The sequence below is a fragment of the Sphaeramia orbicularis genome, chromosome 4 (assembly GCF_902148855.1).
Source record: "Sphaeramia orbicularis chromosome 4, fSphaOr1.1, whole genome shotgun sequence".
Taxonomy (NCBI): domain Eukaryota; kingdom Metazoa; phylum Chordata; class Actinopteri; order Kurtiformes; family Apogonidae; genus Sphaeramia; species Sphaeramia orbicularis.
The window spans coordinates 28,368,533-28,384,151 of NC_043960.1; the positions used below are offsets into that span (position 1 = coordinate 28,368,533).

General features: G+C 36.6%; 1 protein-coding gene across 1 annotated transcript in view; it reads left to right on the top strand.

Annotated features, from left to right (window-relative positions):
• The first annotated feature begins 303 nt into the window (after positions 1 to 303).
• The window catches only part of LOC115418697 (cadherin-2-like), a 168,001-nt gene continuing 152,685 nt past the window's right edge, over positions 304 to 15,619 (top strand). Inside the window, exons 1-2 of the mRNA XM_030133247.1 lie at positions 304 to 570; positions 13,558 to 13,696. Coding sequence (XP_029989107.1) covers positions 529 to 570; positions 13,558 to 13,696 — 181 coding nt within the window. The 5' untranslated portion in view covers positions 304 to 528. The remainder of the gene's footprint in view (positions 571 to 13,557; positions 13,697 to 15,619) is intronic.

The following is a 15,619-nucleotide window of genomic DNA, read 5'->3' on the forward strand; positions in this document are numbered from 1 at the left end:
ACCCCCGTCCCCCCCAAAAGCCCCTGCAGACTCTAGAGTCGCCCCTGCCCTGTCCTCCATCCATCCTCCACCCTGTCTCATCATCATAACCAGCCGTCTGTCCTTTAACCGCTGGAAGTATCCGTGTCTCCTCGTGTCTGTGAACCGGGTTTAGTGTCCCCGGTGTCCGTTAGAGGGAGACACTGTGCCGGGGAGGAGAAGGAGGATGAGAAGGGGAGGGGGGGAGAGAGAGCGAGAGAGAGAGAGAGAGAGAGAGAGAGAGAGGCGGCGTTGAGTCAGTCAGTCAGTCCCAGGCAGGGCTGGAGTGCCGCTGAGCCGGGCAGAGCTAAGACAGACACAGAGGAGGGCTGGTGGAGGGAGGAAGAGCTGGAAGAGCTGGAAGAGCTGGCTGCCTGATGCCGCCGGGGTTTACCGGGATTTAAAGACCGAAAAAAAGAACACAAGAAAGAACAAGAACACAAAGCTGACGTCCATCCATCTGTCGGACTCTGGTCTGTTTTTGGAAGGAGGAATTATAACACTAACAAAATGCGTCTTTTGGGGATTTGGATACTGATGGCGGCTTTGCAGGTAAAAATATTCCCAATTTTTTTTTTTTTTAAACACCGCGTGAGCTGCGATTGGCGGAGGCTGCAGTGGGTTCGGAACAAACACACCGGGAGCGTGAATGCACGAGCGCTTTGCGGGGAAACGGAGGACAATGAAATAATAACAGTGTCCTCTCTGTCGGTCTGAGCGCTTTGTATTAGTTCATGTTTGAAAGAAAGATAACATGTTTGGGGCTAAATAAGGGCCGACAATAGCAGCCTGTGTCCTCATACCCCTTATACTCCGGATCCGCTCTTTCCAATGTGGTGCATGTGCAGCCTCCTCCTCTGCCCGAGCATCTGAGTTCAATGCATGTGCGAGGTGTGTGATTAAACACACGCATCCATCCATCCATCCATCCATCCATCCATCCATGCATGCATTCTCGGATGACAGGCTGCTGCTGTCCCTGTTTCAGCATCTCATTTCTGCCCCTGTGCAAGTCGCTTTCTGGTCAAATCAGATGGTGCCACTTTTTTTTTTTTTTTTTTTTTTTTTAGCTGTAATTCAGTTGAGTCTCAGTGAATCAAACCCCCAAGACGCTTAGAAGGGCTTTTTATTTCTCTGCACCGATCTCCATTTCAAAAGATGGCAGTTTTATGGGTTCACTTAGAAGCGGGCATATATACAGTATGAGGTGGATGGAGGTTTAACAAGCCTACTGAGTCCTGTCTGTTCTCCAGTCTGTGCAATTCCACAAACTGCTTTAATATTTAACCATTTCCACTATAAATGCAAAAATGTTGTCCTATTTTATATGAAGTCCGACTGTATTTCTTCAGGGCCACTTGAAAAATATCTCAGGTCTTGTGAGAAAGTAAATCACTACAGATTCAGATGCACCTGCTCTCTAAAAATTTGATCATTTTCTTCTTCTTCTTTTTTTTTTCTTTTTTTCTTTTTTACTCCACTTTGGCATGCAGGCTGAGTGAGGGGGGCTCAGCATGTTCTCTGGACCACCTGCTGTCCAGCCCCATCTCCAGAAGTGAGATCATAACTTTTAAAGGACCATACCGACCTTTTCTTACAGCTTGTTATCACTGCAACAGGATCACAATCATGTAGTTGCGAAGAAAATACAGCTACACATGAAATAGCTGCTTTAAAGGCTGTGCTTTAGTCGTACACAACAGATAAAAGCCCTCAGTGGGAGCTGTTTGGTGTGCAGCTGCCTATTACTCTGCTGCATAAGTTGACGAAACATACATGCAGCTTGTGTTTTATTTCCTCATGCATTTCCAATAATTTCGGTAGCACATTGAATGCAACATAGCTGTAACTATAATATATACTACTGAGTGAACATACCCCTTAACATTAGCATACGCTGGCAAGTTCCTGCTCAATATATTGCTAAATATATATGTGTAAAAGCCTACCCACACAGTAAAAGAACAATTTTACTTACTTTTTTTTTTTTTTGTAGCAAATCAAGTTACTTCTCAGTCTTTATTTCATGATGTTAAGGCTTGCTGAAACTTTTCAGTTGAAGCTAAATCAATCTTGACCTGTATTAGCCTTAGACTGTATATAAAGATGGATGTTTCCATTTGTTATACCAGTGGTTCCCAACCTTTTTTGGCTCGTGACCACATTTTAGCATCACAAATTTCTGCTGACCCCAGACGTTCAAAACAGAGACTTTTTTTTTTTCTAAAATTAATTTGTTTTTGATCATGTAATATTTTGCTATACTATGTTGCAAATAAATGTTAATTTTAGATGACATTTAGTCTACGTAATGTATATTATTATGGACGGAGGCAGAAAAGCCAGGTGTAGATTACTGCACAAAGTGAGAATTTTATTTTCCTTGGTCAGGATATGTACAGTCAGTCCAGCTTGGATTTACAAGGCTGACAATTAATACTAGTGATGGGACTTTTGGCTCTTTGAAAGGAGCCGTTCAATCAGGAGCCGTTCACTTAAAGAGCCGTCCAAAAGACTGGCTCTTTTATGTTTTTTGCATTATTTTGAAACATCAATGTTTTAATGATTAAATAGGCTACATGTGATGATTGACATTACATTTTAAAGGTGTTTAATTGGCACGGCAGTAAATATTATCTTACCATAAAAAAGAATAGTTAGTTCAAATGTGTGGGCTAAATACATGACATGAGAGGTGACATTAGGCCAGTGCTGGAATTTGACAAAAAACATCATGGTACATTATGTGGACTAGTCTGTAGCCTAAAAATGAAGAAGAAAATAAAACATTTTCTTTTGAAATATCATTTTATTCTCCTCAAAACAACAACAATAAATGTGTGTAAACATACGGAAAAAATTGCACAAAACACAACAGTGATTAATCACTGCATTTACTTAAATACCTGAACTATTGTGCAATTCTCAGAACAAGAACAGTATGCTGGTAAACATACAGAAAAATGCACAAAATACAAAAGCGATTTATCATTGCAATCACTTAAATACCTTAACAACTGTAGTGCATTTTCTCTCAGAACAAGAACAATAAATGTGTGTAAACATGCAGAAAAAATTGCACAGAAGTGAAACTGTTGTTTTTTTGCTAACTTCTTGCCATGAGACATGCGCAGTGCGCAAGCACTCTTTTTTTCTGCTCAAACATTCTCCTCCTGCCCAATGCCTCCCCAGTGACGCTAAATTGACAGGCAATCGGACACTCCCTCCTTTAAAAAAACAAAAAATGGCTCTTTACAAAGACTCGGTTCCCATCATTCATTTCAAAGAGCCGTTCAAAAGATTCGATTCGTTCGTGAACGTCACATCACTAATTAATACTGAACAAACAATAACTCAAACTATGAATTATGAAAGAGCTGCAGCATCTGAAACTGACTACAATGAACATTTGAAAGATAAACAGCACCACAGTGCTTCAGCTTCAGCTTCAGAGTTTGACATGTCTTTTATGTATTGGGATTGTGTCTCTCAAATCACCATATATTTTTTATTAGTAATTTTTTAAATTGTTTTTATTAATTACTACAAATTTCAGGAGACCCCATTTGAAGTCCAGGCGACCCCACGTGGGTTGAAAAACACTGTGTTATACTGCAGTCATCTGGGCTACCATGTTGTTTGTATGGCACAGTTTGAAGCCAGGCCGTGCAGTAAACACAACCAAATACCACATCCGATTGGTTCCAGGCTGGTCATGTGATAGATCATTATGTCATCAATCAGCTCTTTTAATGACATCAAATAAGATATGAGAAATACATTGATTAGCAGTGACAGTTAGAAAACAAATCAGTCACGTGGAATCTGCTTAAAAAGATTGGATAAGTTGAAGAATGTGCAAACTGAGTTTCAATTTTTGTGTTAAAAAAGAATGATCTTCCTGAAAACATTCCAGACCCTGTAAATGCTTGACTTTTAAGTGCAGTTTAATAATGCTGCTTACTCCATACTTACTCCTAGCGTAGGTTATTGTCATGATAGTGACCCCTTATTATTATTTCTAGTGCACTGGCAATGACTGAGGAGGGATTATTTTATGCAGTTTGTTGTTTGCTCTGCTTTGTTTGGTTTTTTTTATGACCATTCAGCACTGCACTTGTATTATACTGAGAAAACTTCAGTAAAAAGATCTTGATCAAGAAAGAATGATCTGTAAGTGTAAAACAAATTTTGGCACAAACTTGACATTTAAGCCCACAAACATGCACGGCTCATATTGGACCTATTAAATATTTCAAAATTTTTGATATCAAATCACAATTTTTTTGTCCGATTTGGTCTCAGGGTTGCCTGTTGGTATAGAACCCTGAAAAACTGGTGCATTATACATGAGCTGCACTGCAAAAAGGGAATTTCAAGAAAGTAATCAAGCCTGTAATTTTGTGGAAAAAAAACAAAGAAACAAAAAAAACAGTCTTGTCAATGTTATCTAGTTGTAAGTTGTAACTTTGTTTTAGTGAGCTATTCCTGCTAATAATAAGCTCCAAATTGAAACAGTAACAGCCTGAGTCACCAGGAATATTAAATCTATCTCAAATAACTGACGTTATTATGACACTGATGACGCTGCTCTACAGACAAAGCACTGTCAGTGTTTGTGGTCATTTATGAGCTGTGAAGGTTAAACAAAGCCTATAAATACATCTCAAGCATGATTTTTTAATGGAGGCAGAGACATGATCCACACTGTGGACAAATCAATACTGGACGACAGCATTCTGTCAGAGGGTCAAAGGTCAGCGCCCAAAATAATGCTATCCTTCCAAAACAGCCGGATCAGCACTGTCAAAGGCTTAAACCGTAAATCCTCTTAAAGCTTTTTTGCTTTTGTTATTTCTTTAACTAGAATTGGTATTGTTTTCTATGGTTGTACCTCAATTAAATGCAGATTTGATTTAAGTGTACATGAAGAACGCCCTTTTGCATTTTCACTCTAGTGGTGTGGTTAAATTACACATAATATCCCTTAGTCACAGACCTGTTGATAAAACTACAAAAAGCAATCACTGAGAGCTTGAAATATATTAAAACGAAGAAATGGTTATTGGAAATTGTGAATGGTTTGATATGTGCATGTTATTAGCAATGAAATTTCCAAAATGGCACTAAATCTTTGTGTTCACTAATCAGCATCATCAAAACCTTGTTAAAAGGAGAAAAAAAACCCAGGCACCAGATTAAAGACTAACATTTTCTAATGACTATAAACCATGGGTAGGATTAATGTTGACATTTTGATATCTAAAAATTATGTTGAAATACATAGTAATGTTGTAACCAGTCATAGAGCAAAGAAAAAAGACTTTACTCAACAGCATATTGCAGAATTTGCAGGCTGTCCTAGTCATAAAAATGTCTATAAAAATCACTCAAACCTTACATTTATTAGGTTTTTTGGGCCAAATATGATAACTTCAGTTTTCTCAGACCTTAGGAGGAGGAAGTTATATGTCATCCTGACCAATATATCTTTGAGTAAATGTCCTTCTTTGTCCAGTTGGATACACACTGCTGTGTAGCGCATCTGTAAAAATGGAAATATAGACTTTGTTTCTTAATGATATTGACTAATGGCTGCATGTATAGATAGATAACATTTAAATGCAGAATGACATTGGGTTCATGATCAGACAGTGGTGAATTATTGCCCAATGAAAAATAGTGTATAGAGTAAAAAGAATTGTTCCAAGTACAGAACCCAAGGGAACACCGTGATCAATATATAGTATATTTTATGTACAAATTTAGGTGCTGTGTTTTTTAACATCCACCAGGTCATTAGTGCTCAATTTTAGGTTTATGGTTGAAATTAGGGTGACATTACTGATGAAGTAAGGGTGTCTTTTGTTTAACCCATGAAGACCCAGAGCTACTTTTGTGGCAGTTCCCAAATGAATTTTTCTCTGTAGTTAACCTTTCTTAAGTGATTTATCACAATATATTAAAGTATTATCCTCCGTATTTTGCATTTTTCACTGTAAATCATGTATTTTCCTGTATTTAATTTCATATATTTGATTTAGATGTTCATGAAAACTCAGAGTAAATTCAAAGGTTATATCAAAACGGAGAAAACTGAAGAAAAAGTGGCTTTTTCAGCAAATCTTTCATTAACTGAACATAAAACAAGTGTCTCCATCCACTGTCGTTGATCCAACTCCGTGGGTTTTACTGGTGAATCAATGTTGTAGAAGATGACAGTGTTTCCGCGGTAACTACAAAGCCTCTGAACGTCCAAACGGGTCATATCTGATGACCATGAAAAGATGACAAACTGTATTTTACACCAATTATTTACATGTATTGATAGGATTAGTGGATCAACAGATATTAAACAGTTTAGATCAGTAGATGGTTTTGGTCGCTGGTGGTGGTTTGGGTCTTTAAGGGTATGTGATTTCGTATTATCTTCTGTATTTTGTGTTATTTCAGTGAAAATCATGTATTTTCCTATATTTGATTTATTGATCGTGTAGATGTACATAAAAGCTCAGTTTAAAGTTGAGGTTTATTGTATCAAAAATAGAGAAAACTGATGAAAAAATTATTTTTAGCAAAGATATCAATAACTGAAAGTAAAAACAAGCGTGTCCATCCACTGTCATTGATCCAACTCCATGGGTTTTACTGATGAATCCATGTTGTAGAAGATGACGGTGTTTCCACGGTAACTACGGAGCCTCTGAACGTCCAAATGGGTCATATCCGATGACCATGAAAAGATGACAAACTGTATTTTACACTAATTATTTCAGCGTGTTCAGAAGTTATTGAACATTTTAGATCAGTAGATGGTTTTGGTCACCAGTGGCTGTTTGGGTCGTCATGGGTTAAGCCTAACACTTCAAAAAAGTTGATGCTAAAAGTTGAATCCCAGTGGACACAGATGCACAGTGAAAGCACAGCAATGCACCTGGGCCAATTCCATCTGATTCCGCCTGTTTGTTGATTCTACATTCTACCTATTTCCTTTTAGCATGCCAGGGTCAACTGAGGAGGGTCCACTGTGCTGTCCAGCTGCACAGGATGGGTTTTCATTTTAATTAGCTGGTGGATTGAAAAACTGCCAAATATGCACTTGAAATTCAGTCTCAGATGGTGTTTCATGATCTGACAAATGGTCAAAATCCTCCTTGTCAAACCAAGGGCCTGCTATAAAGTTTGTGCATCAGTGCAGTCCATTACATATAATGCCACTAAAGTGGAAGTGAGTCTGTGCCTTAGAGACCAAGGGAGGCCCATATGATCCCATTTTGTGAACACTTAAATGCAATGTAACACAGTGACATACTCATTTTTATGAGGCTAATACAGATGCAATTTTATTGATGAAAATCAACAACCACTCTTTATTTTTTACATGCTAAGAAAATTATTTAGTAAGTATCAGGCACATTATAGTATAGATATATTAGAGTATAAATTTGTTTAGACTAGGAATCATATTATTGTTATTAATCATTTAAGGAGAAGGGGTGGGAATTTATAAGTTATGCTTCTTCTCACTCCTTTTTGAATATGTATTATATGTTTTATGTTTAAATGTTTTGTTTATTTATTTTTCTTCTGTTTTGACAGTCATATTCGAAATAAATGCATCAATCAATAAGGTTCCATTTTATGCAGGAATTAAACAGTTACGATAATAGAAGTGGCAAGTGCAATAGTCGTGTTCATGTGAAATCAACCTGAATGAAGTCTCTTGAAAGCCTTTATTGTTCAGTTCAGTTTATGTCAAATATTCTGTTGGGTTTCTGTAAACTGGCTTAGAGTCTGGTTTTGACCAACTCTATAAATAAAGTGTCATGAGATAACTTTTTTGTTGTGATCTGGCGCTATATAAATAAAATTTGATTGATTTAGTGATTTGATTGGTTTTCTCCTGTAAGTCGCTTTGGAAAAAAGTGTCTGCCAAATGCAGAAAGAAAAAAAGAAAAGAAATATGCAAATTGACATAATGACTTGATTTTGGATATTTGAACATTTGTATATTTGCGTATCACACTCCTCCTCCACAGAACAGTCAATCATTTAGCTTCCGATCAGTATAGGGCTGCATGAAAAATGAATTCTTTTAGGGTTTTTTTTTTTTTTTTTAATTACACACACACTTACATACACACACATACACACACACGTATACATACCTATATAGACAAACAAAAATATCTTTAAAAAAAGTACATTTTTGACACAAACACAATTAATAAATAACACAATAAATTAAATAAAGTGAAAAAAAACAAGACAAACAAAACAAAAAACACACTGCACATCTGGTAGTACTCAGAGACCTTCTATAATTTTACACTGTGTATAAACCATCGCTTTTATATACCATATATCTTCTCAACTGTGAATTTGCAGCGTTTCTTGGTTGGGAATGCTTTGGCTTCTCTCACTGTCCTCTATGGATCTCCCGCTCTCACACACATTCATTATATTAAACATTAAAAGCAGCATTTTATGGAGAGCAGTGCATCATGGGCCATTTGTAGCATTAATGTTGCTTGGCTGGAAACTGTATTTAAGTCTATTTACAGTAGCTCTTTATAGTCAGCTCAAGTCTTTAGTCACTCCACTATATCTTGGCTTGTGTTTTATGACATTTTGTATGGTTTTGGCTCACAATTGAATAATATAAAATAAATATGAATTTGAATAACGAGATACTGTCAGGTGTCCTTGGCATATGTGAGATTTGGCGTTTTTTCACATACTGCGTGCTATTTTTGTTATGACTTTGTTTGCCAGCAATAGATGTAAGACGATAGGATGAAAAATGCTGTTTCGTGTTTTTTTGGGATGCATTCTGGCTCACTTACTTTCTTGTACTGTGCCCAGGGTTTTCATTATAACATCATCAGGCACAGCACCCAGTTGTTCTTTCCTGGCTCCTACACCAAATAAGACGTACATTTTTCCATCGTTTAGAGTCGAGCTTATCTTCCCCCTCTCTATTGTTTAACCAGTGTAATTGTGGGATTTTTATTTTTTATGGTACACAAAAAAATGCAAGATTCTGTCAGGATATTGTGTTTGCTTCATCTATGAGCATGTTTTGTTCCTTTTTTTTTTTTTTTTTTTTTTACTTTTTTGTTGCTCAAGTCTTAGGGTAATGTGAAAATCCACTGAAATGTATCTTTTTTTTTTTTTTTTTCAAAAGACATTGGTATAGTCCTCAAGTACTGTGTTAAAATGAGCCATTTAACCCTCATCATACAAAATGAAACTGTCCTAAAAATTAAACTAAAAAAAACAAATAAAAAAAAAACAATCCAGGTAGTAGTTAAATTAAAGCTGACCCAACCCAAATCAATTACAAAAGTATTCGATCACAATTTTCCTGAATCAAAGCTTCGTTTCCTTAATTTCACTGCAGCTAATCATTGGTTTTGCTGTTGTCTCACACTGACGCTTATTGTGACGCACATGACGCCAGGATCCCCACATAGTCAAACGTTAGTTACATCTTAAGTTGTTAGTAAGTTGTAAACATGTTGTAGACTGCAGTGCACATATTGTTTGTAGATGTCGTTTGACTCGTTCGTTGTTTCTATATGTATAGATTAGTGCTCTCAAACAACTAAAATATTTAATCAGATTAATCACAGGGTTGCTCTGGGTTAATTTCAATTAATCATGATTAAATATCATTCATTTTTAATCTATATTAATCGTGTTTCATTTTGCATGAACATACAGACTGAAGAAAGAAGGGAATATATATGCACTTAATGTGTTTCTTAAAATCCTTCAACAGTTTCATCAAAAAACCTCGAAACAAAACAACTTTTTTTGTCCTCATATTTCATCCAGAGGGCCAACGTACTGTTTAGTGTCTTCCATATTTATGTGTCGGTTCTGCTGCCTGTCACTACCGGATCAACTTCTCATTTGTTCATGCATAACTGTAAATGTAACTCTACTTGGACAAACTGATCCAAATGCAGAGACGTTCAGAGTCATTCTGTGTTGCAGATGGGTTAATTGCGTTAAAATTTTTAATCAGATTAATCATGATGATGGATTAATCTGTGGTGATGCGTACATTTTGACAGCCCTAATATAGATGTATAGATATTTTTCTATACTTTTATCTTATTGCTATTATTTCTGTATAGATATTTTTATATATCCTTTTACTTTTATACTTTTTGTAGTTGTTTCAGCTGGTTCTGGAATAAAGGACAACTTGTTTGTCATTATCACATTTTTATTAGTTTTTAGCAAATTCAAATAATCATTAAATTGATTCAAGTTGAAGAAAATAATCTTTTAATTAATCAGTTACAAAAATAATTGATGTCTGCAGCTCTAATAGTGTTAAAATGCACCACCTGACTCAAAAACACCCTGATGTCTATGCAAAAAGCACTGCAAAAGGAAAATGCATTAAATGGCTTAATTTAGTCTGTCAGGCAGTAAAAGTGTTTTAACAGGCCGTAGTTAAATGTGCATTGCAGCTTCACAGAGCTCCAAATGGTGCCTTGCATTAGCTTATTTTTTTTCTATAGCTATATTTTTTTTATTGTCGTTGTCAAGTCCTCACTGTTTAATTAATTCTAGTTTCCAGTCAGGGTCGACCTCATCACTGTGTTGACCTCTGACCCCTGGGTCGTCTTCCTCAGTGCTTCCTCCCCAGGCCTTTGAACGCCCTCTAACTGTCATCACTGCAGCCTGCGGAGCGTTAAGAAGAAACTCAGACATCACACGACAGTCTTGATGTATTTACTCCCTTCTTCCTCACGCTAATGGCAGAAGAGATGAAAGAAAAAAAAAAAAAACACCCCCCAGTCTCCCCCACCTCGTACAAATATGTCAGGACGGGCAGCGAGGGCATACCGGTTTAAAGTTTTTGGGTTAAGTGGAAGCAAATTGCTGCACCCCTCTTGGCTTCTTAATCACAGAGGAACACCCCCACACTCCAACACACTCCAACAGATGCTTTTCTGTTGCTCAGGAGCGCAAATACACAGTGTGTGTTTGTGAATGTGGGACAGGAGGTGGTCGGGTGATGGGGGGGGGGTTGAGGTTCGTGTCGGGCCAAGACTCCAACAACAGCAGAGACAAAAGTCTAGACGCTAATTATCATCAAAATTAATTGACCCAGTTGTGTGCTGCTCTTCATGGACATTAATAATGGTCTATTTGTTGGGACTCTGAGCTAAACTATATTTTCCCTTTTGACGCGGTGCATTTTTCTTCTGCTTCGTTTCTACAAGATAGGACGACAAACAATACGTCGAAAATGTAGAGCAATTCAACATTTGTTCTGTGCTAATTGCTTTTCTCCAGATTCTTCTTTTTTGTCTGTGACAATGGCGGTAAACAAGAGCAGTGTCAGTCCGCTGATAACTGTACAGTCAGATAACTCAGTTTCACAAAGACAGGAATTTAATATCTGCAGACTTGGTTAATTAATTAATAAATTTTTTCTACAGGCAACTTGCAAATTGAATGTGGTTGTGTCAGAAGAACCATCTAAATTCATGTAGCAGTAATAAATACGCGCACTGAGTTTGTCACAGCACGGGAAAATGAGTTATTAACCACCCGGTCATGAATGATTAAATTAGGTTGTGAAATCATGACCAAATTGTTTCCCCTGAAACACAGGAGATGTTGACAGGAGAAGTGGAAACTAAACAACGTAGCCTACTTCTGTGGAAAGAGACAACAGATTCATGTATTAGTAACCTAAAAAAAAAAAAACACCCTGCAAAAGTATATCTGTTTAGGTTTAGTCTTTGGTTTGAACAGAGTCTGATATAACAATAGCATAGTTAGGTGAAGATTGTGTTGGAAGCTGGCTACATGCTAACATTAGCTAGCGTTAACTCATTTCTGAACCATCTGTGTCACTTTTCTGCATCCATGGCATCACCCTGTACAGTGTGTTCAGTGTTTAGGTATGTTTTATTTTATTTTTATTCATTTATTTATTTTATCTTCTGTGTGAAAAGTCTTACCACCACATTGCAAATCACTAGCAGCTTGCTACTGTTAACTAGCTACTGTTAGCTTAAAAATAGAGCTGGCTAAAATTAGCTACCGTTAGCTACCTGCTGTTAGCTTAAAAATAGAGATGGCTAAAATTAGCTTCCGTTAGCTAGCTGCTGTTAGCTTAGAAACAGGTGGCTGACAAAAAATAACTAGCTCTCAGCACAAAATATATTTCAACAGAAACTGAGTAAGTATGGTTAAATGTTACATGTTTTGACACTAAGTAATTTGTTAATTGTCAAAACTCAAACAATACCAGTAATGCTAGTCAGCTGAAGCAATTGTATAATTTTTTCTTGAAGATGTAGGCTAATTGATCATTATTTTTATTTATTTATTTTTTTTTACAAAGCAGTGCAGGGAGTCATGTAATTGCTTCAGTTTTGTCAGAAGTTTGTTTGCTAGCGACTTTAAGCTGTAAAAATACATACACGACCATGCAATTAAGCTGAACAGGTGTTTTTGGTGGCTATGTGGCTAAAATGATGTTCTGTTTCATTTATAGAAGAAAGCTGAAAACTTTTATGTCAGTTAATTTGTATGTGTGTATGTGATGTATGTGCTTGCATTGTCTTATCCTCTGTTCTTCACTGCAAATTTTGAAGAAAAGGGTTCTGTGGTGGCGCACCAGTTAGGAGCAGTGGCCCGATGTCCCTAATCATTGATTTCAATTTTTTTTGATGTACTCTGTGCTGTCAAATGACAATAAAGGCTATTCTATTCTATTCTATTCTATTCTATTCTATTCTATTCTATTCTATTCTATTCTATTCTATTCTATTCTATTCTATTTTGTAAATAAGTACAATTACCTGCATTTTAAGTATAAGTACTTTTTCAGGTCCTGGTCTGTTTACAACAGTGCATTGCTTCATTTCATGCTAAGTTTTTTATTTGCCTTCCCCTGAACTTGACAGCACAGATAAAGAGTTAATAAACACAATACATAGTGTGATCAGCCATGTCCTATATAAGGGGAATCCATAATGATCCAGTTTTACAGCTGCAGTAGTGTTAGTGAACTCACGCTGGCACCAAAGCACCAAACTTTTAATCATTCATACAAGAATTGTCACTTATGAACGTCATCCACGTCCTCTGTTCTTATCATTACATAGAAAATGGTAGAAAAACAACCAGATGTTAATATAGACTTGTTGAAATAGCACTGCAACATACTGAATATAAAGTAATAGAAACAGGAGTGAAACCGGGAGACAAAACTCAGCTTTACATACAGTAATTCATAGTCTCTTTACATGCTTTCAGAAGCGATTTTGTAAAATGTACAGTGTTTTCTGCAAAACAAATCTCTGAATTTACTGAATTTATGTTAATATTCACAAACTGAGTTTTGAATGGGATTGTGATGGTTTCCAGACGACAGAGAGCATTTAAATTAGGTGCATTTGAGTGATTTTAAGGGCATTGTGATGTAATTTATAGTTCGTACAAGTATAGGGATATTGCTTTTATTCATCTGTCTCTCTCTTCACTCTCTCTCTCTCTCAGGTTATTGTTCTGGGTGGAGAGGCTGAGGGGTCGTTGTCAAGCAAGCAGGGGTCGTCGCTGTGCACAAGGGGCTTTACACAGGAGGAATACATCATCGAAATGGACCAAGAACTGGCAAAGGGACAGGCTGTCTTTAACGGTCAGTGTACACACACACACACACACACACACACACACACACACACACACACACACACACACACACACACACACTGGGGCTTGGAGCGAGGACAACTAATAATCCCCTGCTGCTGGGTGGGGGTTGTTTAAGAGTCCTGCTGATATTTAAACCATAATGGAGCTTCGAGAGGACTGACCTTTGCAGACTGAGTGAGGAGCAGGATTAGATGGATAGACTGAGCCCATACTGGCCTCCTGTTAAGATAAGTAGGGTCCAGTCTGTGTTGTGATAAAAAGAGGGGAATATGTAGGAACTGCCTCATCCTTTACCTGTGTATGTGTATTTTTGGAGGTCCGGGTGCTGTATGAGTGTTGTTATATCATCATAAGCACAGAAAAGCAACATCTGTCACTTCAAGCATCGATAACGAAGTGTCTGTGGATGTGTCCCATAGAAGCTAGTGACATTTGAGGAGTTAGAGTGGCTTTAATAATATTTCATTCCAATTTTAAGTACTTATAGAGGATGGGAAAAATGAAGTATTCAGTCTATAATGGGTCTTATATTCCACTGTCCATCTGATTTATTGCATGACAATAAACTGTGCTATTCTTCTCTTAATGCAAAATAGAGGAAATTAGCAGGTCATGCTGAATGGTTACAAATGGCTGCAAAATAAGAACATATTATTCCGCCATTTCAGCCCTGCAATTGAAGAATTATTGCATCAAGATAAGGCTGTCATTTGCCTTTGTAATTCACCTGCTTTGCTGTTACATTAGCTTCACACTCACGTAAAACTGTAAATGAACTAAAGAAGAGTTAATGAAATAGATACAAATACAGATATAGACCCACATTTATAATACGGGCCAATATCTATAATTTGGGTCAATAACTAGATAGATATAGACTCATATATTATAAGTCTGTGTGAGATTAATTGTATTTTTTTTTTTTATACAATGAAATTGATAATCGACCAGTTAATATTAGATACTAGTTTTTTTTTTCTTTCTTTTTTCTTTTCAAGCGAAGCTGCCAGTATGTTTAGAATGGCCCCCATTTTCTCTAATATAAAAATCTGTGAGACTTATAATGATTTTGGCTGTTGATTGGTGGAAAAAAAAAACATTCAGATATTTTACAGAATAAGCAATTCATTAATAAATTAAGAAAATGATTATGAAAATGATAAAAGACTACTTTTACCTCTAGACATCAATTTCTGCCACCTGCTTTTGAAATGCATAAATATTACATTAAAATTCCATTTAAAGCATCTATACTTTTAATATTAATCTATTTCTGAAGGTCTTAATGGCAGCAGGTTGAATTCATAACAGTTATAAATTCCTAAGGTGACACTGGGAATCATAGACAGTACAGTAATGAAATAGCACACACAGCATATATCTGTGCTCTATCATAACTTGTATTAAAAGCATCCATTTTTCATGATGATTCTCAAGAATGGGCAAACACCTTACCAGTCAGGTAACCAATTAAAACCACATTTAATATTCATCAATCTGGCCATCTCTAATTAAAAGATCCATCTGTAAAAGGTCAGAAAACAGCCAGTCAGGCCTGTCTTGGTTTTCTAAAGCAACGCCCTGAAACAATTTTCAGTGACACAAAACGAGCACTTACATGTCTATTAAGACAGATAAATAATATGTCTCGACAATATTTCCATCATAATACTAATACTAGAGTGGATGATACATTAACCCTTTTATGCTTGACTTTACTGCAGTGGACTGTTATTCAGTGTTTCATTAAAGCTACATTATTTGCCGTAATTGTTGTGTTTTCTAATATTTGTTAGACTCACTTTACTGTAAATGCTTCTATGAGACTTGGATTTCCCCACTGTGGGTTAAATAAAGTCTTATCTTATCCTGATGTGTCCAAAACAGGTGGTTCCAAAGAAATTCT